The 26255-nt window shown below is 34.9% G+C and overlaps 2 protein-coding genes across 3 annotated transcripts; one reads left to right on the plus strand and one right to left on the minus strand.

Annotated features, from left to right (window-relative positions):
* The first annotated feature begins 2966 nt into the window (after nucleotides 1–2966).
* Nucleotides 2967–8749, plus strand: LOC126821118 (uncharacterized). Of its 2 annotated transcripts, none has more exons than XM_050549448.2 (3): nucleotides 2967–3185; nucleotides 3513–4892; nucleotides 7163–8748. In XM_050549448.2, the coding sequence occupies exons 2-3, from the start codon at nucleotides 3572–3574 to the stop codon at nucleotides 7474–7476; spliced, it is 1635 nt and encodes a 544-aa protein (XP_050405405.1). In that variant the 5' UTR covers nucleotides 2967–3185; nucleotides 3513–3571; the 3' UTR covers nucleotides 7477–8748. The 2 variants fall into 2 exon arrangements, with proteins under 2 accessions (XP_050405405.1, XP_050405406.1); XM_050549449.2 differs by having other exon boundaries at nucleotides 2972–3107; nucleotides 7163–8749.
* Nucleotides 8750–9422: 673 nt separating this feature from the next.
* LOC126821120 (5'-3' exonuclease PLD3) lies at nucleotides 9423–26255 on the minus strand. Its single transcript, XM_050549452.2, has 10 exons — nucleotides 26099–26255; nucleotides 23156–23398; nucleotides 21085–21268; nucleotides 19874–19997; nucleotides 19380–19513; nucleotides 18745–18945; nucleotides 17559–17698; nucleotides 16737–16926; nucleotides 16150–16252; nucleotides 9423–12806 (listed from the first exon to the last, which is right to left on the minus strand). The coding sequence occupies exons 2-10, from the start codon at nucleotides 23371–23373 to the stop codon at nucleotides 12631–12633; spliced, it is 1470 nt and encodes a 489-aa protein (XP_050405409.1). The 5' UTR covers nucleotides 23374–23398; nucleotides 26099–26255; the 3' UTR covers nucleotides 9423–12630.

Below are 26255 nucleotides of genomic sequence, written 5' to 3' on the forward strand. Positions count from 1 at the left end.
CATTTTCAATATCACCGGAAATGACGTAATTTGGGCAAAAATTGTATTTATAGCCTTCGAAACCAGTAATTTATTCAAATGAGTCATATTTGTTATTTGTTTAAAATTTTGATATTTGATTCAAATCAACTAATACAATGAACCCTTACGATCATATAGATATCACAAAATGGTTTCTTACTTGTTCAGTTGCGGAGAAATAGGCAATTTTCAACAGGTCACTTTTTAAGGTTTTTTTGTCAATAAAAGTGTCAATTATTATTCGATTTTCATGAAATTTTCACTGTGTGATACATAATGCCATTTACGATTTCATACAAGTAATTTAAGATTTTCATTATCACCGGAAGTAACGTCATTTTGGCAAAAACTGTATTTTTAGCCTTCAAAACAGATATTTTATTCAAATGAATCAGATTTGTAATGTTTTTAAAATTATGATATTTGATTCCAATCAACAAATAGAATGAACTCATTCGATCATACAGATACCTCAAAATGGTTTCTAACTTGTACGGTTGCAGAGAAATAGGCGATTTTCTACAAGTCATTTTTCAAGGTTTTTGGTCTATAAAGGTGGCAATTATTATAGGATTTACATAAAATTTTCACCATGTGATGATGCTATTTCTGATTTCATAAACCAATTTAACATTTTCATTATCACCGGAAGTAATGTAATTTTGACAGGATCACTGACATGTAGCAAATGAATTGGTTGCTGGATTTGGTTGCTGGATTTGGTTGTTTCTGTGTCCATTTTATTTCATGTGTGCAATGCTTATGTGGAAACCTGTTTAACGGTTTCATTGGTACCGGACGTGACATAAGTTCAAGGGTAACGTGGCACCGGTGAAACCCGTCATTACTGCTTCGCAGTTCTAGTTTACCCTTGTTATCTTTTTGTTCTATTTATTTGCCAACACAAACATTTTGTTTATTTCAGATGTTCATTACGCCAATCTGATAAGAGCTGTTGGAATTATCCTACATAAAAATAATGAATATACATGTACAAATACACATGACATCTATTATCGAGCACATGTAGATAAATATTTATGGCCTTGACCTTGGCCTAGAATTAAACCATTGATGGGTTTTTTTAAAAAACGAAAAGTTGAGCGGATATTTATACTTTGATGTGTTTCAGTTGATTTTTTTTTAACCAAGAAATTAAGTATTCTAACATATTTGAAATAACTTATTCTTAAACTCTCATAAAGAAATGTATACAACACGATGATACATGTACCTGAAATCTCGTGGAATATTATCTAACTCACATAAATGACACTGAATGGTAAACAGAAATGAACGGATAGGGGTTAAAGGCCCCACTTTACGCACCAACCGGGAAAACACCATGTACACATGTACACATGTATTATGCGGCATTTAAGAGGCATTTGACAATTGGCTTATAATATAATACTAGAACACTTGGTATGGATACAATCACCTTTTTTTTTATTAAACTGCAATGTTTCAACATGATTTCACAAGCCGTTTTCAAACACCTAATGTACAAATGAAACATACCAGATCTATTAGTGAAATTGTGTCCATACAGCGGCGTTTGCGCCTACTCTTATGTTAAATTAATGAGGAAATTAATGTTCTGAGATGAAGTTATTTCTCCAGGTTAGATATAAAAATGGTCGAATTTTTGTTATCGTCTCGCTATCATTGAACCAGTTCATTTTTCAGATTAATGTAGCGGGGTAGTGAGTCCTGGTGGCGACAATTAAGAATAAAAGACGGAAAAGGTTAAACACAAGCTGTCTCCCTTTAAACAAAAACTTAACAATTACCTGATAAACTTTAACTATTCGGGTGACTCATAAATGAAAGAGGGGAAGTGTTATATCCTAAACAAATACTTAAATACTTCGGTCATTTTGAGACGAAAATGGGTGTTGTTTGAGGGTGGGGGATGGGGGGGGGGGGCTAATGACGGCCCACGCAGCTTGCCAATGCTATAGACGCTTCCTCTTAGTACTCGCCTTAGGGTTTATTTTCGATGTACACCCCGAATTATATTTCTATTTTTCGCCGTGAAACCGGTTTTTGTGTAAAAAGAAAAAAAAAGAAAAAAACAAAAACAATTTAGATCGGTACCGTTAACTTAAATTTTCCGATATTGGCTAGTAGGAGGCTGCTATAAATATGATAATATGTAATTAGTCTTCTTAAAAAATATCTCTGCAGTTTGCTTAAAAGGTGAATTTTTCAGAGGGTTTGTCATTCAAACATTTTGATTACATTAAACATGCATCGAATAGGCTTATCTGTGAATTCTCCCTTAAAACAGGAAGTTAACTTTTCATTAAAATCAGAATATCTTGTGTGTGGTGTTCTGTGCTTTTGCTGGACTATAATATCTATTCCATTCAATAATCAATATATTTGTTGGCACATAATGTGCTTTATACCACTTTTCCATATCCATGTATTTAAAATTGGATTCTTACATTTAACACACGTATTTGCTATACGTTTGTATTCAAACCCACTGAATCAGAAACGCAAGGAAATTCGGCAGCACAATGTAAATAAGTGTCATAAACATCTTAGTAGATGTAGAATTTTGACAGTCTTATTATTTCAAGTATTATCAAAATCTTAGTAAATATTGAATTAGTAATTGATTAAAGTTTAAAATCATTTTGTGAAATAACGCATTCGATAAAGTACGTGTTCTTGTTAAACTCCATATCAATGCATAATACTTGGTTGTTGTAAACTTTATTCTTGAATTGCTATTTACATAGGCTTACACAAGCAAGCACACTTATCTATGAAGTGTCCAACTATATACATGTATAGAAACACATTAATTTATTACATAGGTTCACTCTCTTATATGCACAATCTTTCGACTATTCAGGGCTCGCTATCGTATCAAAATAAATCGAACGATATAGTATTGAAAAGTCCATTGTTATATTAACGTTGTACATTAGTACCATTGATAAGCGATATTGTGTGTCACCAAGGAGCCCCTATAACTCCTATACTATTAGTAACAGTGACAGATGATATAGATACGCTATATAAATTATATTTGTTATTATGAGTGGGTTGTTATAGGGACCCTCTTTGAGGTTAGAATTTCACTAATTTCGGACGAATTACTGACTATGAAAAGGTTTTATTTTATTGTTAAGATATGTTAATTAATGGTGAGTTCATTTGCTTTAAAATATAAAGTCTTTAAAGATTTAATATTGGGGAAAATAAAGCAAGAAGAAAACCTTTGCTTCATGGTGCGCAGGGGACATTTAAATGTATTTACCATGTTCGTGATCGTTGTTTACGTAAATTCGCAATGTTATCTATTTAAATTACATTTTGTATTTTCTAGATTGTCCTCAAAGCATTTCATTATGTTTTTTAAATGTATTTACCATGTTCCTGATTTTTGTTTACGTAAATTCGCAATATTATCTATTTAAATTATATTTTGTATTTTCTAGATTGTCCTTAAAGCATTTCATTATGTTTTTCAGCGTGAAAGTGATATAACGATTATTGCTATATTGTCACATCTGTCTAATGCTCTTAGAAAATGCCAAGAAATAGGCGTTCGCAAAAGTATATCAGCATGCCACCATATTCCCGGGAAGCGGAGTACAAATACATCCTAGGAGTTGTTCATAATGTTTTAAATGAAGTGAAAGAATTTCATAAGTATTATGTACAGGGTGTTAAAATAGATTATTCAGCGTGTACAGGCTGTTTGGATAAACTCTTGGACGATTGGGAACGTGATAAATCCTATTTAATAACCTGGAGAGACTATATGGACATGCTAAAACACAATGCTGTGGATAGAAAACTCAAAGAAAGTGACGAATTTGCGGACATTCGTTTCATATGTGAGCGCACCAGTCATTTTGAAGGTACATTTGATGAACTTGTTAATAAGTTAATAAGTTGTGTTCACGATCATCTGTATCGCTATTGTATTAGTTTTCAAACAGCAACTAAAGGGGTTGAGATAGCAACAGTAAAAGGGTACGAAGAAGACATTACACGATATCGAACAGATCTGGACACCCAATTTAATGAAGTAGCTGATAACTTGAATCAGTATGGTGAAACATTGACGCCTTTCTATGATTTGGTGTCTATCGGGAACGAACATGGTTCCATCATGGAAAATATCTGCCACGTTCTGATTGATATTTGTGGAACAGTTAAATCCTGGATCAAAAAGGACAGGGGGTATTCCGATCGTATCTGGCAGGAGATGCAAACCTATATGTCCAATCGAGATCAACTTCGAGAAGAGGAAAGCAAAACCATCAAGCAGCGTGATGATGTCCTTAAAAAACTAGACCAATTAGAAAAGCAGAAGAAGGAGGTGATAAAAAATTATGAGAAGCACAAGAAAGAGAAGGTGAAGCTGAGGAATAGGATAGAGGTGGTGGAGTACAAGATTAGTCGACTTGAGGTTACTGTAGATCGTAAAGAAGAGGCTTTCGAAAAAACCAAGGAATACAGATCATTGGACAACCCACTGACTCCTAGAAAGCAAATAACTTATAACAATACACTTGAAAAACTGTTGCGTGAAATAGAGGAATTGGATTTACAGGTCGACCCCACACAGAAACACATGGAAACACTGAAGAAGGAACTGAAAGCAACAACGCACACAACTTACGAACTAAAAGTAGAGGCTGCAACATTGGACAATGACCAGCATGATATAAGAAAGGAACTACCAGATCTAAATATACAGCTAGAATCTACAAGAGAAGGTATAGCTGCTAACAACAACAAAATCAAGGCCATGGAGAAGATTAGAAATTATATCGCACTTGCTGGGACATTACGAAAACTGCACCGTGATGAGGAGCTAGAAAAACCTAATTCTGAAAATGGTAGGTCCATTTTGTTATCCTGTGAATTTCGCATTCAAAGATGCATCATATCGGTATGCTAACGGTTATACTTCGTTGAATAAGTGTCGTACAGGACACGGGTATACTTACTTTTCTAGAATACCATTGATTTGCTATCGTAATATACTATTACACTTATTTGTCATATTGTATTTATGAGCTTTGGGTTTGCTCCCCATTAGAATCGATGGTTCTATATTTATCTATGAGATTCCAATCATCGAGAATTTTTTAAAACTATATTTGTTATTAATAAGAGATAACAATCTCTGAATTGTGGTACCGTTCATATTTAACAAAAACATGTAGTTCCTACTACAAAAGTACAACATAACTTTTAGCCTTTCCCAATTACTAAGCTTCCTTGATAATCAGAATAGAACAAGTTAACCATTTTCAAGCTTACCATAGGCCTACTATCTTCATATAAATTAGTTACACGCCCACTGCAATAATTCAAAAGGCGCTAGTGGTGGGAAAAGCTCATAGGATTAGATTTTTGTTTTGAAGATTATGTGGAAGTATATAGGAGAGGTACGGAGCCTTATCCATACTAATCAGCAGTAAATATGTTCTATTTTGTGTAAATGGGTATATAAAATGAGTAAAAGGCACCATACTGCCCGGACCAGTAACGTCTTATGTAAACAATGCATGCGCCATTGAGCCAATGATTGACGCCGCGTGATGTGACGTCACGTGTTGAAAGCAGTCATCTTTTACAGAGTTATTAGAAGACTGTCGCAATCCTCTGTGAAACAGATTGGGCCTTATCCATCAAGAAAGCTAAATAAAAAAGACCTTCACACATAAACCTCGACTTCGCTACGACATAAAACATCCGTCGGATCGTGTCTGGGAGACGCGTGGGCGTGGCTAGATCTTTGTGGGCGTAGTATGGGCAAAGTGAGGTCATGGCAGGAACGTGGAGAGCGGAAAAGGCCACGACCCCAGTACGCGGGTTTGGAACATACACCATACCAGCATAGGGAGAAGGTGGTGGAAAAGTGTTGCGAGAGCGACCATTCGACACAAACTAGGCCATTTCGTGACTAACATAGGCCCTATATGGTTTAATTTTATTTCAATAATTCGCTTGCGAGTAGGGGTCTTTAGCAGTGGGAGGAAACCAGAGGACCTGGAGAAAACCCACGAGGTTGGAAGGTGACCCTACTCCTTGTCACGTAGCCTACAACCGGGGAATTGAAACCACGCTAGTTGATTCAATGACAGACCTTATGATACAGCGCGCACGTGCTAACCATTCGCCCCCCCCCCCACCCGACATGTGTGAAGGTAGTTCCTTTATGAACGATCTCTGATCGGACGATGCCCCCTGAGTCTGCCCGTTCCTTTTCGTCTTTATTAATCTGCAATATATGAAAATATCACTCTTCACCACCTCTGTTCTAAGGCTATTTTGGAATCCTTAAATTTTCAGCTTAATAGGGACGAATAGGAACGGTCAGAAGCCGTTCCTTAAGGAACTATAGTGTGAAGAGGCTTTACGAAAAACGTGGGAGTGCGATGAGAGCGTAGCGCCGTCTGTTTGGTTGCAGAAAGATAGCGTGACTATGGCCGTTCTCTCAGCTCTGGGTACGCTGCCAACGCAGTGTCCGCTCTCGTTATGCTATTGCATGTTCCATACCCATGTAGTGAAGTCATGGCCTATCACGCATTCCAGATGCCTACCATGACCCCCCCCCCCCCCATGGCCTTACTACACTGACAAAGACCCTGTCAGGTACATGCCGCTCTCAGCAACCATTTGGCTCATTTTTAAAGTAGTAGTGGTGTCGTGGTTTATGTGTGATTATGGGTATTACTAATTTTCATTTTTGAATTGACTTGCTGTGTCGACAGTGGAACAAAAATCGGTTATATCCCAACGCAGGTTTAGACATTTGTTATCCCACAAATCAATTTCCGAAGAGAATATTCTTATTGTAGACAATGCTGTTTAAAAAATCTGAAACTTTTGGTATTAACAAATAAAGTGTAAAATGTTTCATGACAGTTTGGACATAATTAAATGCCAAGCCGAATACACTTATATATTTATAAGCCAATATATGTGTTTGGACAACTATTTCTTGCCGTGACTACTGACTATTATTCGGGAATTATTATATACATTTGTAAATTTTTTTCCCAGATTCTTAATGGAATAATCTTGTGTTTTTAAAAACATAGTTCAGTTAAATATAGTTAGGATTTCGCTGGCAATTACTATTTGTTTATATCTTCAGATAATAACCTTACCGAAGCTCTTCAAATTGTGGCTCAAAATTTAGGAAGGGATTGGAGAAAGGTTTATCCTAAGCTTCCGTTTACTCCACCTCGTGAACAGTGGAAAAAACATAAAGACATTCAGATACTAGACATGGTGGCCATGCGATGTGATCATACACACGAGGAGCAGGCACTCAAGGCGTTTGAAAAATGGTTGACTTTCAACAGACGAGGAAACCTGCGCCAGCTAATTAGAACTCTTCGTAAAAGTCAAAAAGTAGACTTAGCTAATGAATTAGAAGAAAGATATATGGTAGAAAATGTTTACTGATTGCAATCTGATTAAAATACAGATCTATATTTTCATGTGGACGTATATTGTCGTCGCCCCTGTCCGTCCGGTCCGGACATCCACAATTTGTTTGCGGACACTCTCCAGCTCACAATTTTTGTCCGATTTTGACGAAACTTAAAATATAGGTTTATCTCCAAACGATCTCATTACCTTTTGATATTGGGATGTATCGGATCGAAATTTCATGGATTATGGCCCCTGATTGTACGAAAAATCACGTTTTTAGCTTGTGGCCACTCTAGAGGTCATAATTTTCATCCGATTTTAATAAAACTTGAAATGCATGTTTATAACCCAAAGATCTTGGTTCCTCTTGATATTGGATCGTAACTTCCTGAATTATGGCCCCGATAGTATTGTGCGAAAAATCGCGTTTTTAGCATGTGGTCCCTAGAGGTCACAATTATTATCCAATTCATAAACCGTTACACCCAAACTGGCGGGCAAAATGGCCGCGCCTCGTACGCAAATAGTGTAAATACATGGTATATCAAGGTTGTGGACCCTCTGGAGGCCACAATTGTGGTCCGATTTTCATGAAACTTTATGTTTATATCACAAAGATCTTCGTTCCTTTCGATAATCGCGCATATCCGAACGGAACTTCCTGGATTATTGTCCCTGATTGTTCGAAAAATCGCATTTTTAGCTTGTGGACCCATTAGAAGTCACAATTTGTATTCAATTTTAAAAAAAACGTTTAAATATATCACCGGTAAACATCAATGAAGGTTGACTTCGAATTTCGAGAAAATCGGACCGAGACTGCCGGACAAAAGAGACTGCCGGACAAAATAGACGCTCCTGATACGCAAATAGTGTTAAAGTATAGTGTACCAAAGTAATTGTAGGCCCTCTAAAGGTCACAATTTTCATCCGATTTTGATGAAACTTGAAATGTAGGCTAATAACCCAAAGATCATAGTTCCTTCAATATTCGCGCATATCGGATTGTAACTTCCTGTATCATGGCCCATGATTGTATCAAAAGTCACTTTTTTTTTTAGCAAAATGTGGGCGTAGCTTGCCTGGCAACCACTAGTCTTTTCATGTATTTGTGATCTATTTCTCTATATATAGGCTCTTAGGTGTTCTTGGTTACCATTATGAACCAGCATTTATAAATTGGGAATTAAAGTAGTAATTAGTTTAAATTTCGAGAAAAAGGTAAGGAAGGAAGTCCACTACATATGATAATGATCTTTCCTTATTAGAGGATATTTATTTTCTGCAAAACGGTATTTGTATATATTAGACTAACAAGAAATAAAATATATTTAATTGAAAAAACGGGTTAAATGAAAACAGTAGCCCCCCTTCCCACTAGAGAAGCGTCATCGAATTCCAGGGGAGTATCAGAAACTGTCCGGTATCAGAATCTGTGTAGAAATTCTTGAAAACTATCAGAAGTTTGGAAAAGAACCTGACAAAATAACAGAGTCTTGTAATTCTTAATCTCTCAGGGAAGAGGGGATCACGTGGCTAAGTGGGTAAGACGCTAGCTCGCTAGCCTGGAGGTCGGGTGTTCGATCCCTGCATTGGCCGAGAAAGTTCATCCAGATTTTCCGGCGTGGTTCCCCCTTGTCAGTGATGCAGGACGGAGGGCCTGACAAGGATAGCTGTCTAGTCCTTCGGATGAGACGAAAAACCGAGGTCCCGTGTATACATTGGAATGCACGTAAAAGATCCCTTGGCAGTTGGAATTCGATATAAGAGTAGGCCGTAGTGCCGCTGTCCGGGCAAAATTTCCCTCATAGCACACTGTATGGCGTATGCCCGTCTTCATTAGCCCAGGTTAGGAGCAGAACAGTAGGACGTTAAACTCCATTTCATTTCATTCATTTTATTTCATTTCATTTCATTCACTCTGGGAAGAGTGCAACATTTTGGAGTTAACAGATACTGAGTAGAAGAGAAACAGGAACATGTATATATCTTTATTTCAATAATTGGTCTGTGTGCATGGGTCATTAGTATTGGAGAAAACCATCCACAGAGGTAAGCCTACTCTTTGTCACTACAAGAATGAAAATAATTCAAAAAATATGACACATAATAAGCAAACAAATATAACAAAATATAAAAATTAAGTTAAAAAAAAAATTATGGAAACAAATATGACAGATCACAGAAAATTTGATTCAAATGGTCGTTTGCTGAAATCTTAAAATTTCAATGAAAAATGAAGAGCACTAACTAATGCATTAACCAATTGCAACAATAAAACAATTTAGTAAAAAATATACACAAATAGTTGAGTATTTACATATTCATTATTTTAATATTTAAAATAAAATAAACAAACCAACAGTGAGGATGATATCTTCATCACAAAATAAATGGATAAATTGTTTAACATTCTGATTAACCTTACCAGAAAATGCTCATCATCGAACTCAAGTCGAACTTGTAATGAAACTACAAATCAACTTTCATCACTTTTACTAAATTAGAATCAAAGTTATTGTGTCCAGTGGCTTATCTCTACTTAACCATAGCAGAAAATGCATCAATTAATCCCTACACCAAGTTTGAACATTCTACCAAAATTAGAAACAGAGTTATTGTGTTCCAAAAAGTGTGAAAACAGACAGATGAACCCATATTAATAGTCCTCAGTTTTCTTCGAAACCGGGTTATAGAAAAAGGAGAAGGATCTCTTTGCCCTGTCTACATATTCTGGTAGTCTTAAGAAAATTTAGGAATATAAATATACTGTACATTCATTACAAATAAAGCTAAAATGAATACATAGCACAGTTTAATTCATGGCACATTGCCCAATACTACCCATATATACAAAGGGATTTTAATAAATAAAACTGGTGTATAGGCTTGCATTAACAATTTTAACTGTACCGGACAACCTTTCAGTCACTATTGAAGCATTATTAGTGGACTTATTATTTTTAAGATAGGTTGCCAAAGCAACCAAGTCATCTGAGCAGTCCACAGAGGTTATCATGTTTTTATTTTGTTGTAGGTAATGAAAGGATTTACAAGACACTAAAAACTAATCAAGGGTAACAAATCATACAGTAAATTTTAGAAACAATTGTCATAGAAACATAAACACTGTATAAATCTCAGGTCAATTGGATGATAACTCTATCCTCTAGAATGTCCACAAAATTTTTCAAATAGATAAAAAGCCATAAATCTGAGAGTAATTATTGGAAATCAAAAGGCTCCTTTGTCTCATGAATTTAAAGGAGGCAAGTCTTTAAGTCAATAAGAAATGAAATGAAATGAAATGGGGTTTAACGTCCTACTGTTCTGCTCCTATACTGGGCTAATGAAGACGGGCATACGCCAAACAGTGTGCTGTGAGGGAAATTTTGCCCGGACAGCGGCACTATCGCCTACTCTTATATCGAATTCCAACTGCCAAGGGATCTTTTACGTGCATTCCAATGTATACACGGGACCTCGGTTTTCCGTATCATCCGAAGGACTAGACAGCTGTCCTTGTCAGGCCCTCCGTTCTGCACCACTGACAAGGGGAAACCCCGTCGGAAAATCCACCTAGCCACCGTGGCTCCCCAATATTTAAGACAAAATCAACATTTTAAAATTGGCTCACGAATCGTGTTCCAAAAATGCTTTTGAGTGCCAATTGAACATTTTAGAATTGGCACAAGAATGGCGTGCCAAAATGCTTTCGAGCACCATTTGTAATGAAGCTACTCGATCAACAAGGCTAAACATATCCCACAGGAGAATACCACCAGTGTAGACTGGAATAACCAGATGCCAAAGACTGCCATTCAATTTGGACTCTTCGCATATTTCACCTAACATAACTGATTAGAATTTATAGTAAAAAAACAGGAACAATTGAATGTAAATCAGTTTTTATCCATTCGTATAATATTATTGTGACCTATTTGTATCCATTTGTAGGTGCCAAAGAATAGAGATTTAGCTTCTTTAAATACTCTGTATATATTTACAGTCAATCGAATGATAACTTTAGCTTTTGACGTGGATGTATATAAATTGAGGCCAAAATGACAGGCACTAGAGGATTTCTGACTTCCAAATTCTAATTTTGTGCCTGTATGTCTTTGACAGGTGACTTATTTCGTGGTAAGACAACATGTATTAAAATTTCAAAAGCTGAGCAGATATGAAAATAAATAACATTGTTTCTGAAATTCTAAGTGATATGAACATGTTACTATAATAAAATATGCTCAACATTTATGTTTCTATATAAATATTCAATATTCTACTAACATATCTAGGAAAACAAATGAAGATAATAGAAGCTCTATTCAACAGAATAGTTACCATTGTAGTATCACGTAACTGAGAGTGTTAGAAACTTTGAATAACATGTGATACCAATCATTTTTGCATATTCTTATCAACATTTAATGTAGTGGATGTGAAAGTGCAGCAGTTATTGGATTAAGGGTAGAGCACAAATCCCAACAAGAATTAATTTGGTCAATTAATATTTACATCAAGTTAATCGACAGTTTATTACTAATAAAAAAAATTCAAGACATGGTTTAAAAATAAACCATTAAAAGGTGTTATTGTGGATATTGGCAAGGTGTGTGAAAAACATAAATTAGGTCAAGACATATACTTGCTGCCAGTATAAACTAACATAATTAACAAGTAATGACAGCTAACCCTTGGTAGCTTTGGCATTTACAAAAAATTGTATGAAATGAAAATAAAATGGATTTCATTTTGTATTTTTGTGCATCAGTTGGGTTTAAGGAGAAAGGTCTAAGTCATGGCAGCGTATCTTTACCGTGCTTGCCAATCACACATAGACTGGAACTTTCTTGGCCAACACCGACACAATTAGTGAGCCAGTGCTTTAATCAGCAGGGCACTCAAAATTATTAGATCTGGATAATTTATAACCTTAATATATTTACACAAATCTTCTATGATTTCTTGTCATCACTAATGACACTACATCTTCCCTGAGACTGAATAAAGCCACTTTAAATTGATAAAAAGAAGAAGACACTTAGAATCTGATTAATCAATAATATAATTACTAATATTACTGATTATCCTGTAATATATTTATTCACTATACAGTGTACTGTATTTACTCACTATACAGCACCATAACTAATGATAACACTGTAATATATTTACTCACTATACAGTAATATAATTATCGAGTGGATGAGAATAAATAGAATACCAGTCTCTTTCAAATACATTGTGTAACTGTAGTCGTAGATTATCACTAGTTTTATTAATGTTGGTTTGGTTGAGAATAAAACCAATACCGCCTGTGCTGATAAAATAATCTCCTGACCAGTTTGAAGTTCCTGTGAAAATCATAATACAAGAACATTTCAATATATTGAATGATGGATGTGAAGAATAAAACATTGGTACAAGAAATTAATGCAAACAAGCAACAAATACCTTAAATGGGATTAGGCCTACGGATTTGCTATCCTGAAACTAGTGATATTTTCAAATACATGTTACAACCCTCAAAACAATCAACCTTGATTAATCAGAAGATAGGTTAATCAATTTGGTTGATAACAATGATATCATTATGGTGTCACACTTGTGTTAAAATAACAGGAAGTTATTTATTTTAGAAAATACATATTTATCTCCACACACATCCTGTTGCATACTTTCATGACCATGAATGTCACAACACATTAAGTTTATGACACATTAATTTCTTAACACATGACACATTTCATGATAGATAAATTTCTTGTCTTATAGTACACTATTTGACCACACACTATCAAAGTTATATTCCTTAAAGCGGGCGTCACACTGTCCCAGATAGACACGATAGAGTAAATATTTAAATTCGGCTCTGATCGTAAAAACATCAGGCCATTCATAAGAGCATCTTAAGCCATTGTATGGCTCCGGCAGCAACTTCTTGAGGGCTAGCAAAACTTCATTTTTGTTTTGAATTCGTGTACCACTGAGCATTCTTATACACCCACGTTTTCACCCAAAGATCTTGATTCCTTTCGATATTATCATGGATTATGGCCCCTGATTGTACGCAAAATCCGTGTTTTTGGCATGTGGTTCCTCTAGAAGTCTCAATTTTTATCCGATTTAAAAAAAACAAGCCAACAGTGAGGCTGATGTCCCCCGCCGAAATCCTCAAATAAATAGATGACACATATTAATAAATCGCACATCTATTTTTTTCAAGTGTCAAGCAATCAAACTGATTATCAACTATACACTAAGTTTCATCACTCTCTATCAGATAGAATCAAAGTTAATTTGTCCCAAAGCATCGACCAAGGAAATTGCTTACATGTATCTCTGCTTAGCTTTAGCTCGATATGTTAATCATTGAACTCAGTTAAGACGAACATCTATATTAAGTTTAAACATACTACCTCAATTAGAAGCAGAGTTTTTGTGTTCCAAAGTCTTGACCAATGAAAATGCTTTTTGCTCCTTAGCCTAAGCAGAAAATTCTCATCATCGAACTTAGTCAAGGTATTGATGTAATGAAACTATACACCAAGTTTCATCACTCTCACTTAATTAGAACTAAGTTATCGTGTCCCAAAGCATCGACCAATCAAATTGCTTATCTCTGCTTACCCTAAGCTGAAAATGCTCATCTTCACACTCCATCAAGGCATTGACCTCATAAACACCTACACCAAGTTTGTACATTCTAACTCCATTAGAAGGAGAGTTATTGTGTTCCAAAGTCTCGGCCAATCAAATTGCTTATCGCTCTGCTTACCCGGAGCAGAAAATGCTCATTATCGAACTTAATCAAGGTATTGATGTAATGAAACTATACACCAAGTTTCATCCCTCTCACTTAAAGATACATTATGGAAGATTCGATAACGAGTTGGCAGTTCTCACTATAATAATTTAAAAATGCTCATCTTCGAACTCCATCAAGGCATTGACCTAATCAACACATACACCAAGTTTGAACATTCTAGCTCAATTAGGAAGAGAGTTATCGTGCCCCAAAGTATCAACCAATCAAATTGCTTATCTCTGCTTACCCTAAGCGGAAAATGCTCATCTTCGAACTCCATCAAGGCATTGACCTAATAAACACATACACCAAGTTTGAACATTCTAGCTCAATTAAAAGTTATCGTGTCCCAAAGCATCAACCAATCAAATTGCTTATCTCTGCTTACCCTAAGCGGAAAATGCTCATCTTCGAACTCCATCAAGGCATTGACCTAATCAACACATACACCAAGTTTGAACATTCTAGCCCAATTAGGAAGAGAGTTATCGTGTCCCAAAGCATCAACCAATCAAATTGCTTATCTCTGCTTACCCTAAGCGGAAAATGCTCATCTTCGAACTCCATCAAGGCATTGACCTAATAAACACATACACCAAGTTTGAACATTCTAGCTCAATTAGGAAGAGAGTTATTGTGTCCCAAAAAGTGTGACGGGCAGACAGACGGACAGACAGACAGACAGACAGACAGACAGACGGACGAACCCATTTTAATAGTCCCCTGCTTTCTTCGAAAGGCGGGGGACAAAAACATTTGAATGTATCACCGTTACACCACAATGATGGTTGAGTTCAAATTTTCTGAAAATCGGACAGAAACTACCGAACAAAATGGCCGCTCCCTGTACGTAAATAGTGTAAAAGTATTTAATACCAAGGTTGTGGACCCTCTAGAGGTCACAATTTTTATCCGATTTTGATGAAACTTGAAATTTTTATTTGTAACCAACCACCTCGGTGCCCTTCGATGTTTGGGCTTATTGGACAGTAACTTCCTGGATTATGGCCCCAGATTGTAAGTATAATCACATTTTTTTTAGCTTGTCCATCGTCTGCAAAATGTGGGCGAATCTTGATTGGCAACCGCTTGTTCTCCATACGAAGCAACCAAGAATCTTAAAAAGGCAACACACGACTATATGAAACCCTCGCAATGCCCTCAAAATGACCTTATCAAGGACAAAATGAACACACAAATCCAACATAAAAATGATTTTCCCAGTGCTCACGAAGTTGCTACCAAAGTTTGAAAAACTTCACAGGCAATCATACGATGGCTTAAGATGTCCTCACGAATGGTCCAATGTTTTTACGATCAGAGATGAATTTACTTTATCGTGTGGCTATCTGGTGTCAACTTTGAGAGATTGTGACGCCAGATACTCTGCAGAGCCATTGTGTAGCATTCGTGTGGCCTGCCGGTATAAACTACTATATAAAATTCACATCTTCATATTACCTTCGTGTGTGGTTTGGGTGCCATAGTATGACATTCTGTACGCATTACACTTGTTTCGACTGTTGAATGTTTTTTTAACCAGGTTCGTGCAAAATTCAAAATTCCATATTCGTATGGCCATCTGCTGTCAATTTCAGGACAGCGTGACGCCAGCATTACCGAGAAATGACTATAGCACCATTAAGTACAGATAGTAAGAAACTCTGAAAATCGGATCAGGCCATACATGTAAATCTTTTTTGCGTTACCGATTACTCCACTAAGTTTTACTCAAATTTTAATTGCTTCTTGCTGATGTTTATTGACAGACCATTTCGATTCAAATAATATGTTGAATCTGTTGTACTGACAAACAGGGTTACATCAATAAACTCCCACATAAACTGTTTGCTTATAAACATTTATTTAAACATCAAATATTATCTCACCAATATAAGCATGTTTATCTGTCACCATATACTTATTGTGATTAACTCTAGCATATGGTATTTTACGTTGAGATTCTGTATACACAGGAACTTCGAAGATTTTCTGGGGAAAAAAAAGAAGAAATTAATGACATTACATACTTATTTTGAATTTTCTTTATAAAGGAAAGAAAACAGAATAACATCACATTTGTGTCAGACAAAATTTATGTAAATATGATGTTAATTTGAATGTTAATACCATGTAAGTAATATATAGTTGCTATGTAAGTAATATAGTTACTATGTAAGTAATATATAGCTACCATGTAATTACTATATAGTTCATTACTATAATAATCTAAATGATTAAAACTAAAAACCTAGGTTAGATGTCATTTTGAGCTTAATGTGTTGTGTATAAGACAATAGAAAGTTATGCAAACTTTAAATGGCCATAATTAACCCTAGGATTGTCAATATTATAAATTGTCTGACTAACATATGTTATTCGTAGACTGTTTATTTATTTTTTTGTTTATGGTATATTATTGTCTTTTCATCTGGAATATTTTGCCATTAGATCATATTAAAGTATATATACTAACCACTTCAACATTGACATGTAATGTTTTGTTTCTTTTCCCTACAGGTATATGCATATTTATACTCTGTAGTGATCGTAAAAAGTACAACATATCTGGTGCAGTATGATTCCAGTAACTAGCCAATACACGAACACTCACATGCCGATTAAATGCTGCATCACGTAAAGCATCGTCAATAATTGCCCAGTATCTGAAATAATTATAGTATTATTACAACACATCCACAGTTTGTTTTGCCAACTAAATATGATATGGGGAAAATTGGAAAATAGTAGTAAAATATTTGATTCTATGGTAATGTTGGGACAAACAGAAAAGTTAGTTTTGTTGCAATAAATTCCAACCATATTACAATCCAATATTACTCAACTTTGATATGTAATACAAGATCTTCACAAGTTGGAATTCAAAGGCAAATAGGTCGAAATGCCAAGATCCCAGCAAAATTTCCCTCATCGCTCATAGCTATAGAAAAGTAGGATGAGTTTATTTCATTTCCATAAGGTTCCCACAGAAAGACTAACTTTTATTATTCTATGCTACTGTCCATCAAAAATTATCAACAAAACAAACAAATGTATTTCCTTTCTATGAAATCTACTTTTAAGTATTGCTTAACAAAACAAACAAATGTAATTTTCCTTCATTGAAATCTTCTTTCACTAATGTCAATAGTATTGTTTACTCTCTATGCACTAATAATGTATATAGATATACTGTACTTACATTCTGTGAAAAGTATAGTGTGTTGTAAGTACTTTCTTTGAAATGTATACACTGTGGTACTTACTTTCTGTGAAATGTATATCAGGTAGTACTTACTTTCTGGGATATGAATAGAGTGTAGTGGGAAAGTAATCCATTACAGCAACACTAACAAAATATTTAGCATTTTTAATAACACTTAATATAGAATCAATATCTGTAGTTCTACCAGGTGGACACAGCTGTGGTGGTGAACTCTATAAAACAATACAAAAACTCTCAGTTCTTCACAGAAATCAAAGAGGCCTGTCCTTTTTATACAGGTTATTGCAAGCAAGCTTAATTGAATAATGTAAAATCAAAATGTTAGGTACAACCAATGCTTTTTTTTTTAGGTTTGGTGTGAACTAGTGAAATGAGAAATGGTAATCCTGTGAACAGACAAGAATAGAGAAATAATGTCTAATATACATTAATTTGCTTGCACATGGAGGTCTTAAAGCTACATTCCCAGAAAAGTATTTATCGGGTGGTTATTTCCAATAAAAGTATGGAAATTTTGGTATATATGGAAAGTAGAAATATCTAATCTTACTACAAAAATACTGGATTCCCTGAAAAACATTCATGGAGCGCATACAGGACAAAAAATGTAAGGGTTTCCCTAATCGACAGCCCGACGATTTGGAGTGTCTGCACGCGTGACATCGAAGGTTGCACGCGGAGACTGAGCGCTTGATGTACATTTTTATAAACTTTATGAAGAATTAGACGTACAACACTTTCTGAGATAAAAATCACGGAAAAAGACGCGGGCAGTGGATAATCCGAAAATTTAATTAGGCTTCGATATTTGTAATAAATAGTCAGCGATTAAAGACAACATCGTCTTGTGGTGTATGCAATGAATTCTCCTCTGACATCGCTTGCGTTGCTAGGTACTGAGAGAGGTAAGTCACGTGACACAAACATGACCTCTTTTGATCGATTTTTTATAGCCAGGGTATTCCCGGACAATTGCAATGTTTTGAGAAGGATTTGAAGCAAAATTATGATAAATTAATTAGTTCGAATTTGTTTTTAGTCCAAATATATCATCAAATCGCCCAGTTTGTACCCGGGAATGTATCTTTAAGCAGTTGCAGGAAACTGGAGAACAGGGAGAAAACCCATGAGGATGGACAGGCCACCCGACTCCTTGTCACACGCAAGTCACTTGATGCAATGACATACCCTATGACCTAAAGAGCTCTCATTAGACTAAGTAATTACTTAACCCACTGAACAGACAAAAGAAGCTTACCGAGAGATATAAAGTACCCTTGGTGTTATTATATTGTACAAATTCTGGATTAGCATCATTAATAAATGTAGATAATTGTGGATTCCATTGTTTTGGTATAGTAGCATCATTAACAGCTAGCTGCCAATAAACATCAAAGATTTTACCCATATCTGTAGCTAAACAAGAACAATTTCTGACTATCACACCTAATTCTTTCACCTAAAAATATTAAAACAATGATTTTAGAGTTTAACTACATGAGTCGTGTAAATGAGTTGGTAACAAAGTGATGATTGGAGAAAAGACATCGCAAAATGCCATCCAATACAACAAGAAGTGCAAGATAATTAAAGTGTTTAAAGTATTGACATGTCTGATCATGAGTTTGTTATACTAACATTTTGATAACTGATTGTTTTTGTCAATATCTTTTTCTGATTTGACTTTAGACTCACATTGTGGAAGCCAAAATCAGATTGTGCCAAAACATCTTCCTATCTATTGCTGAGATACAAGCATTTTTAGTTAAAATGAACAAATAACACACATTAGGTTGTGGATGCCGAGGATATAAACCCTAGTACAATTAATCTTAATAAGATACAATAAAACCATAAACTATCAATATGTGTCAGTTTGCCAATATGTTTTACCTGTGTAAGAGATCTCCAATCTAAATTAGCACTGCCAACATAGAAATGCTTTCTATCTATTAACCACATCTTGGTATGTATAATACCACTTCCTATTAATCTAGTAAAATTAATAGTTCTTACTTCAGCTTTACCTGTTCAAACAAAATATTTCACTTAATATTCCTTTTACAATTGGTAACAAAAAAGAAAATAGTTCTACTGTGCATACATGTACTGGTATACTCGTTTCAAATATCATAAAAATCAATTTTTAGAAAATGCTAATTTCAGTGGTATGTAAATTCACTGACAGGTAAAATTCTCAAGTCCGTTAAAATATATTCAAAAACTTACAATTGCATAATTCTGACCATTGAATCCTCAGTTCACATTTAAAATGATTTGCAAATTTGACAATCTGATTCTTTTATTAATAATCAGAATATGATTTTTGTTTTAGAGTGATGCATAAATCACAACTTCAGCGGGTAAAAGTCTTAATTACTATCTACCTTGACTTGCTAATAAAGCTGTATCATTATCATTATAGTCTTTAGACGGAACATTCTGAACTATCTTTAATTTAATATTTCTATTCTGACCAGCATTCATCAAAGCATCAAATAATCTTTCACCCTGAAATAAAAAGTTTACAACTACCACATATACCATTCATGTCACACATGTAAGTAGAGCGAAATGGAAAAGCATGTAATTTATAAATATAAATAAATACATCTACAAAATGTTTGAACAAAATTTTGCACTTTAATAATGTTTCAATGGTTATGGGAACAATTTGAGGGGAATATTTGTTGTTTACTCTTCTTCAGGTTTTTTTATACATGCACCCCAATGTGTACAGGGATTGAACCTTGGTTTTCAATACCATCCAAATTACTAAGAACACTTTCCATTTTAGCCCAATAGGTGCTGTCACTAACACCTGAGAACCAGGCTTGAACAATCCTATAGGTTCTACTCTGCTCATGTTGGAATTTGAACCCAGAACATTCTATTACAGAAGCTGTTGAGTCTCATACAAATTGACCACTTATAACCCCCAAATGTGACTGTAGCTGAATACACAATAAAAAAATTGTTGGATCAAAAACTATTATAGCATCTACTGCTGGCTTGTTTATGTACTGTGACTAACATGATGATTTAGCCTACAAAATGTGCATTACAGATATCATTTCAATACTAGGCAATGAATAAAATATAAAAAATGTGAAACTTCTGACAATCACATTCTGGGCATGTTTACCGGCACTTCTATTTCAAATAAATCCAACTGTCATATAGGCTTTGGGCTGTCTGGATACAGGCCCGGATCCAGGATTTTGTCGAGGGGGGGGGGGCATACATTGGAGCAAAGGGTAATCATCAGAGTGCCGCATGCATTAGTGGTTTGGTGTAGTCCCCAGAGTCTTCGTCGCGGCCTCATTAAACAGAAACTAAAATCTGGGAATCCCATTGCTGGCTGTAGGTGCTGGTCTGAACAGTGATGACCAGTCTCACTTAGGCTGGGGGGGGGGGGGCACGGCCCCCCTGGATCCGCGTCTGGGATAATCAAAACATTTAAAGAGATTTAATGGAATTTTCAATATCAATTGACCCAGAGTTTGAGTAATACTGAATATTGAATGAGTCACTATTATATAGGGACACCAAAACAAGGGGAAATAGAATATCTGATAATAGCTTTGATGGCTCTAACCTCCTTTGATGTATCATCATGATAAGATAAATCTATTCCTCTTAATGTCCAATAATAAGATGCTATTTCTATAGTGTGCTCAGCTATATTAATCAAATCTAACAGAGACTGACCAGTTGGAACATGGATAGTTTCATTCTGTCCGAAAGTAAGATTTTGTGGAATGGTTTCGACCAGTGTTAATCTACAAGAAAAAATATACAGACCAGTTGTAGGCATCCCCGTGATAATCTACTTGTAAATGTATTAATTAATAAATCAGTCGTGGATCTTGGGGTGATGCTCTTATTAAACCATATTAACTTACATAAATGTATGTAATGTTACATGTATCCATTGTACTGTATTCAAATGAACAAAACTAAGATTACATCCCACTTCTACCCCGTTGCCAGTGGCAACCTTTGATAAAACTGCCCTGTTTATTTCCAATACAGGCATAAAAGTATCCGTGTATCAGAAATGAACAGTACGCTTTACATAAAGAGTACTGTACATTTCCGACAAACGAACACTTTTATATAAGCAGGATGAAAACAAACGCCTAGAAAGTCATTAATTTTATTACAAATAAATTTCAACGGACCAACCATCCACCGATGCACACTTCACCAGGATTCACACGTTGTGCAGTGCCCTTTACATTATGTTTAATATAATTGCAGTTCTCTACGCCAGTGATAAGCTGTTTTGACGACGTGGTTGGCTTAATGTTCACTGACTTCGTCAAAACAACTTCGTCTTTCAATTCGGAGTGGCAGTGCAGTCTAAAGAAAAACACGTGACTGTTTTACGCTCAGGGTAACGCACGTGTAAATACTACTCATGTCGTTTCTCCACTGCGAAATCATTCTACCGCGAAATGTAACGTGAGGCACAGAAAGGGATAAATGAAAGAGCAGAAAGTATTTGTCACATTTCGCTTGACACGACTCGATAATAACTACTATTTTTTACATTTCGCTTCACAATACTCGATAGAAATGTGATGTAAGTGACTTACTAGCACCTTTCCTCGGTGTAGCGGTGCAGATCAGGACAGTTTTGGTCGGGGATCGCCTCGGCTGGCCCCTCAACCAAAACTGTCCTGATCTGCACTGATACACCTCGCAAAGTGTGCTAATAACTACTACATACAGTACTAAGATTTTAGTTTACAGCCTATATTAGGCTCCATATATATACATTTCTGGGTGACTCTGAGACCAATTATTAACAAACCCAACCCATATAATTAATCTAGTATCTTATATATGTACATGTACATGTTGTAGGAAATCCGGGTGGGAACGGGATATGCATGTTAATATTAACAAGTCAATGCTGAGGCTGATCTGTCCCGCCGATATCCCAAAATAAATAGATGGCACATACTAATTAATTGCACATGTATCTTTTTAAAAAGTACTAAGCAAGTTTCATTACTCTCCATCAGTTACAATCAAAGTTATCTAGTCCCAAAGCATTGACCAATGAAGTTCCTTAGCTCAGTTTATCTTTAGCAGAAAATGATAATCATTGAACATCTACACCATGAAGTTTTATCGTTCTACCGCAATTAAAAGCAGAGCTGTTATGTTCCAAAATCTTGACCAATCAAATTGCTAATTAGTACTTAGCCTATGCAGAAAATTATCATCATCGAACTTAGTCAAGGTGTTGATATAATGAATCTATACTCTGAGTTTCATACATGTTGACAGTTGAAATCGAATTGCTGTCTGGTGAAAACTTTCATCATAGCATAATCAAACTGTATTAATTAGCCTAGTTGGTGCAGAAAAGTGGGTCGTCTACATTAGCTCAGTTGGTGCAGAACAGTAGGACATTAAACCCAATCTCATTTTTTCTTAGAAAAGTAGGATGTTAAACACCATTTAATTATGTCGTAATATTTATGTATTTACTGTCATGTTTGTAATTGTATGCTGCCTCTAGGAGTATATAGATACATGTACAATTAAATGAATTCTTTTCTATCTAGAACCTCAAGACTGGTCTTACATGTATTTATACTGTATGTGATTACAAATTTGCAACGTAAATGTATAAATAGATAAACCATACTTACGTACAGAAATCTGTACATTTATGAGAAGGTACATGATGTGCTGGTTGATGACGTGGTAAATAATAATTTAATGCTAAACCACAACCTACAGCCAATGCTATCAGAATTAATGGTATAACGCATAATTTTACAGTACGATTGCATAAACATCTATGTTGCCCAGAAAATTCAACACTTTGTGTTCCTAAAAGGGTTGTTTTCTCCTGTTGAACATTCATTTTTCATCTGTAAACTTTATGAATACTATAAAAAAAAGAACAAAAATACAATGAAAAAAAATATACATTAAAATTACAAAGTGATTAAACTACATGTAGTGGTGGTTCTATTCTCAGTGTTTTAATATTTTCACCAAAAACAATAATCACGGGAGAAAGTTTGAATTACAATAATTATTTTAGTGAGTTTTATTACCGATTGATTGAAAAAAAATATATATGCATGTCTGTAGGCACATCATTCTTTTATTTTTAAAATGTCACTTCTGTGATGTCTGTAGTTTATAATTTATTAAACATACATTATGCAAGAGCTAAATCTGCCTATTGCAGGTCTTTCTTTAGGCCTGAAATGTTTTCTGAATTATTGATTAGACATTAATTAACGGATCCAGGTCATAATCAACTCTCAATAGATTAGAACGGTTCAGACATATTTTGATTTAATCTAAAAATGGAGGAGCGAGACTTAGCTTTGAACAAACAGTACGGTGGTTGAAATTATTGCACAGGTCTTGTCAACCCTTCAAAGGCTAATATCTTCACTTGCAATAGAGTAATTTGAATTAAATTTTCAAGTTATTCATTTTACATGATCTATTTTCGAACTATTAGAGCAAGAATGGCTAGCTCTTTATCTAAATCTTACATAATGTATCTTTTAAGTTTTTTTTCCACAAACTTTCTGTGGGTCCATTAGTGCTAATCATTGCCTTTATGAAATTGGTTGATTCAAAGGAAATAGTTCATAAGAAAAGGACTCATGAGATTACATAAAGGAAGGAAGTATTTGTCACTACCACTTTTGTTTGTGCACTCAGAACATTTTTTGGTAGTGGGGCTACAAACATAAAATACCAAGCAGTCAAAAGATAATACATTATACTTACTCCAACTAGACAATATGATTGAAGTATGATTCAGAATCATTTGGTGGTACAAAATACAACAAAAGGCCTACACAAAATTTGTTACTTTCTATGTCAGCATACTGATTTTTTATTATTTTGAAAGTTATACAACTTTTTGAATCTTCATTTTCGGTTTAAACTCAGAGATAGTCCGGATCCACTCTAATGTATCTCGAAATTCGAAAGTTTCCGGAGCAGGGAAATCGCATTTTTGGGGGGAATTTTGACACAAAAACGTTGCTATTATAATTTCAAAATGATAATTTAGCATCAAGACCAGTATATTATCAAATATCGATATAAATTACTGTGATATGAGTTAAATTATTGTGGATTTGGTTACAGCTGTCAAATTTGCTGTGAAGTCATATTTTGACTCATTGAGGGGCATTTTGACACCAAAATGTTACGATTGTAAATTACAAATGACAATTTGGCATAAAAAATGGCATATTATCAAATATCGATATAAATTATTGTCTTACATGTAGAAGTTGAAATAATGGTGAATTTTGGTAGGTTTGGGTGAATCATGCTACCCAGACGTGTGTACTGCACGTAATAAACTAGTAGTAATGTAGTAATGATACTATGCCCATAGTTACTGACCTGACTTGCCATTTCCATAATAAATTTGTTCAAATTAGTGCTGCTGGCAGATGTAACAGATGCACCATTTGATGAGAATAAGATTTTTTTTTTTTTAATTTTTATACCCTGAATAAATATAATTTTAGATATATAGCAACTAAGCTGAAATACCTTGCGTGAGAACTACCATGGACCTTATAATACATTAATAAGGTCCATGGAACTAATAAGTACGGTCTACACTCGTTTTTATATGGAGTGTCTAAACTTTGGACCAGTCTGCCGGGAGGAATTGAATTTAAATAATCTTAATTTTTATGTAAATGGGACATGGATTCATGTTCATTTTCAAAATAAACTCCATGTTGGAGTGAGTGTAGTAAGTATTTTTCTATATTTGCTTTTCATTTGCTATGTTTAAAGGAGTCAAGTCTTTAACTCAATATCATCCAGTCTTCGACATTGCAAACTTAACTTATTGGTCAATTTAAATTCCCATTGATGTTATTCTCGTGAAAAGATGGGCTTCTGATATTTAAAACACAATGAAAATTTGTAATGAAGCGACTCAATGAATGAGGCTGAACATATCCCACAGGAGATTACTACCAATGTCGACTGGAATAACCAGACATCAAAGACTCAATTCAATTTGGGCTCTTTGCATATTTTGCGGAACATAAAAATGATTAAAAATATAAGGTCAAACAGAAATGATTGAATTTTTTAGGCTTTATTCATAATACATTATTATATGTGTTGCAACCCATTGTGTCCATTTACTTGCCAGAGAATAACATTTAGATCTAGCTCCTTTAATAGGCCTAAGTTTGCTTCCTTATTCTTTTTCTTTTTTAACTTTTTTTTTCTGTAGGCTAAGTTTTATTTCTAAAATTGCTTTTGACATGCATTGCTTTGTGTAACTTTGTACTTTGTGTTTGTTTTATGTTTTGTCTGCATGATCTGTACTATATATTGATGTATTATTTCCTGTAAGTCGATTTTAAAAGCTGTTAGATCTTATGTTGTTGCACTGTTGTTTTATCGACTTAGTATTTATAAATAAACATTACATTAGCCTATTTGTTTGTTGACTCAGCTGCTGAGCCAATTTCTTGAATTTGTATATATTTATAAGTCGGTCATCAGCTGAAACAAAAGGTAATAATGAACATTAAATTATTATCATGTAAACTTCAAAATGTATAAATAATCATACACACCTTGTATGCCTACGGGCATTAAGTTGTGTTTTGTTGAAAAAAAGGTTGGCGAATACTTGGCTTATCTGTGTCTCGCAATATGACGAGTATTTTTAGCGACCAGAAGATTGACAGCTGTCAGCCTTCACCTTGGAAATATCAAGGGAAATAATTTGAA

The sequence above is a fragment of the Patella vulgata genome, chromosome 5 (assembly GCF_932274485.2).
Source record: "Patella vulgata chromosome 5, xgPatVulg1.2, whole genome shotgun sequence".
NCBI classification, from domain to species: domain Eukaryota; kingdom Metazoa; phylum Mollusca; class Gastropoda; family Patellidae; genus Patella; species Patella vulgata.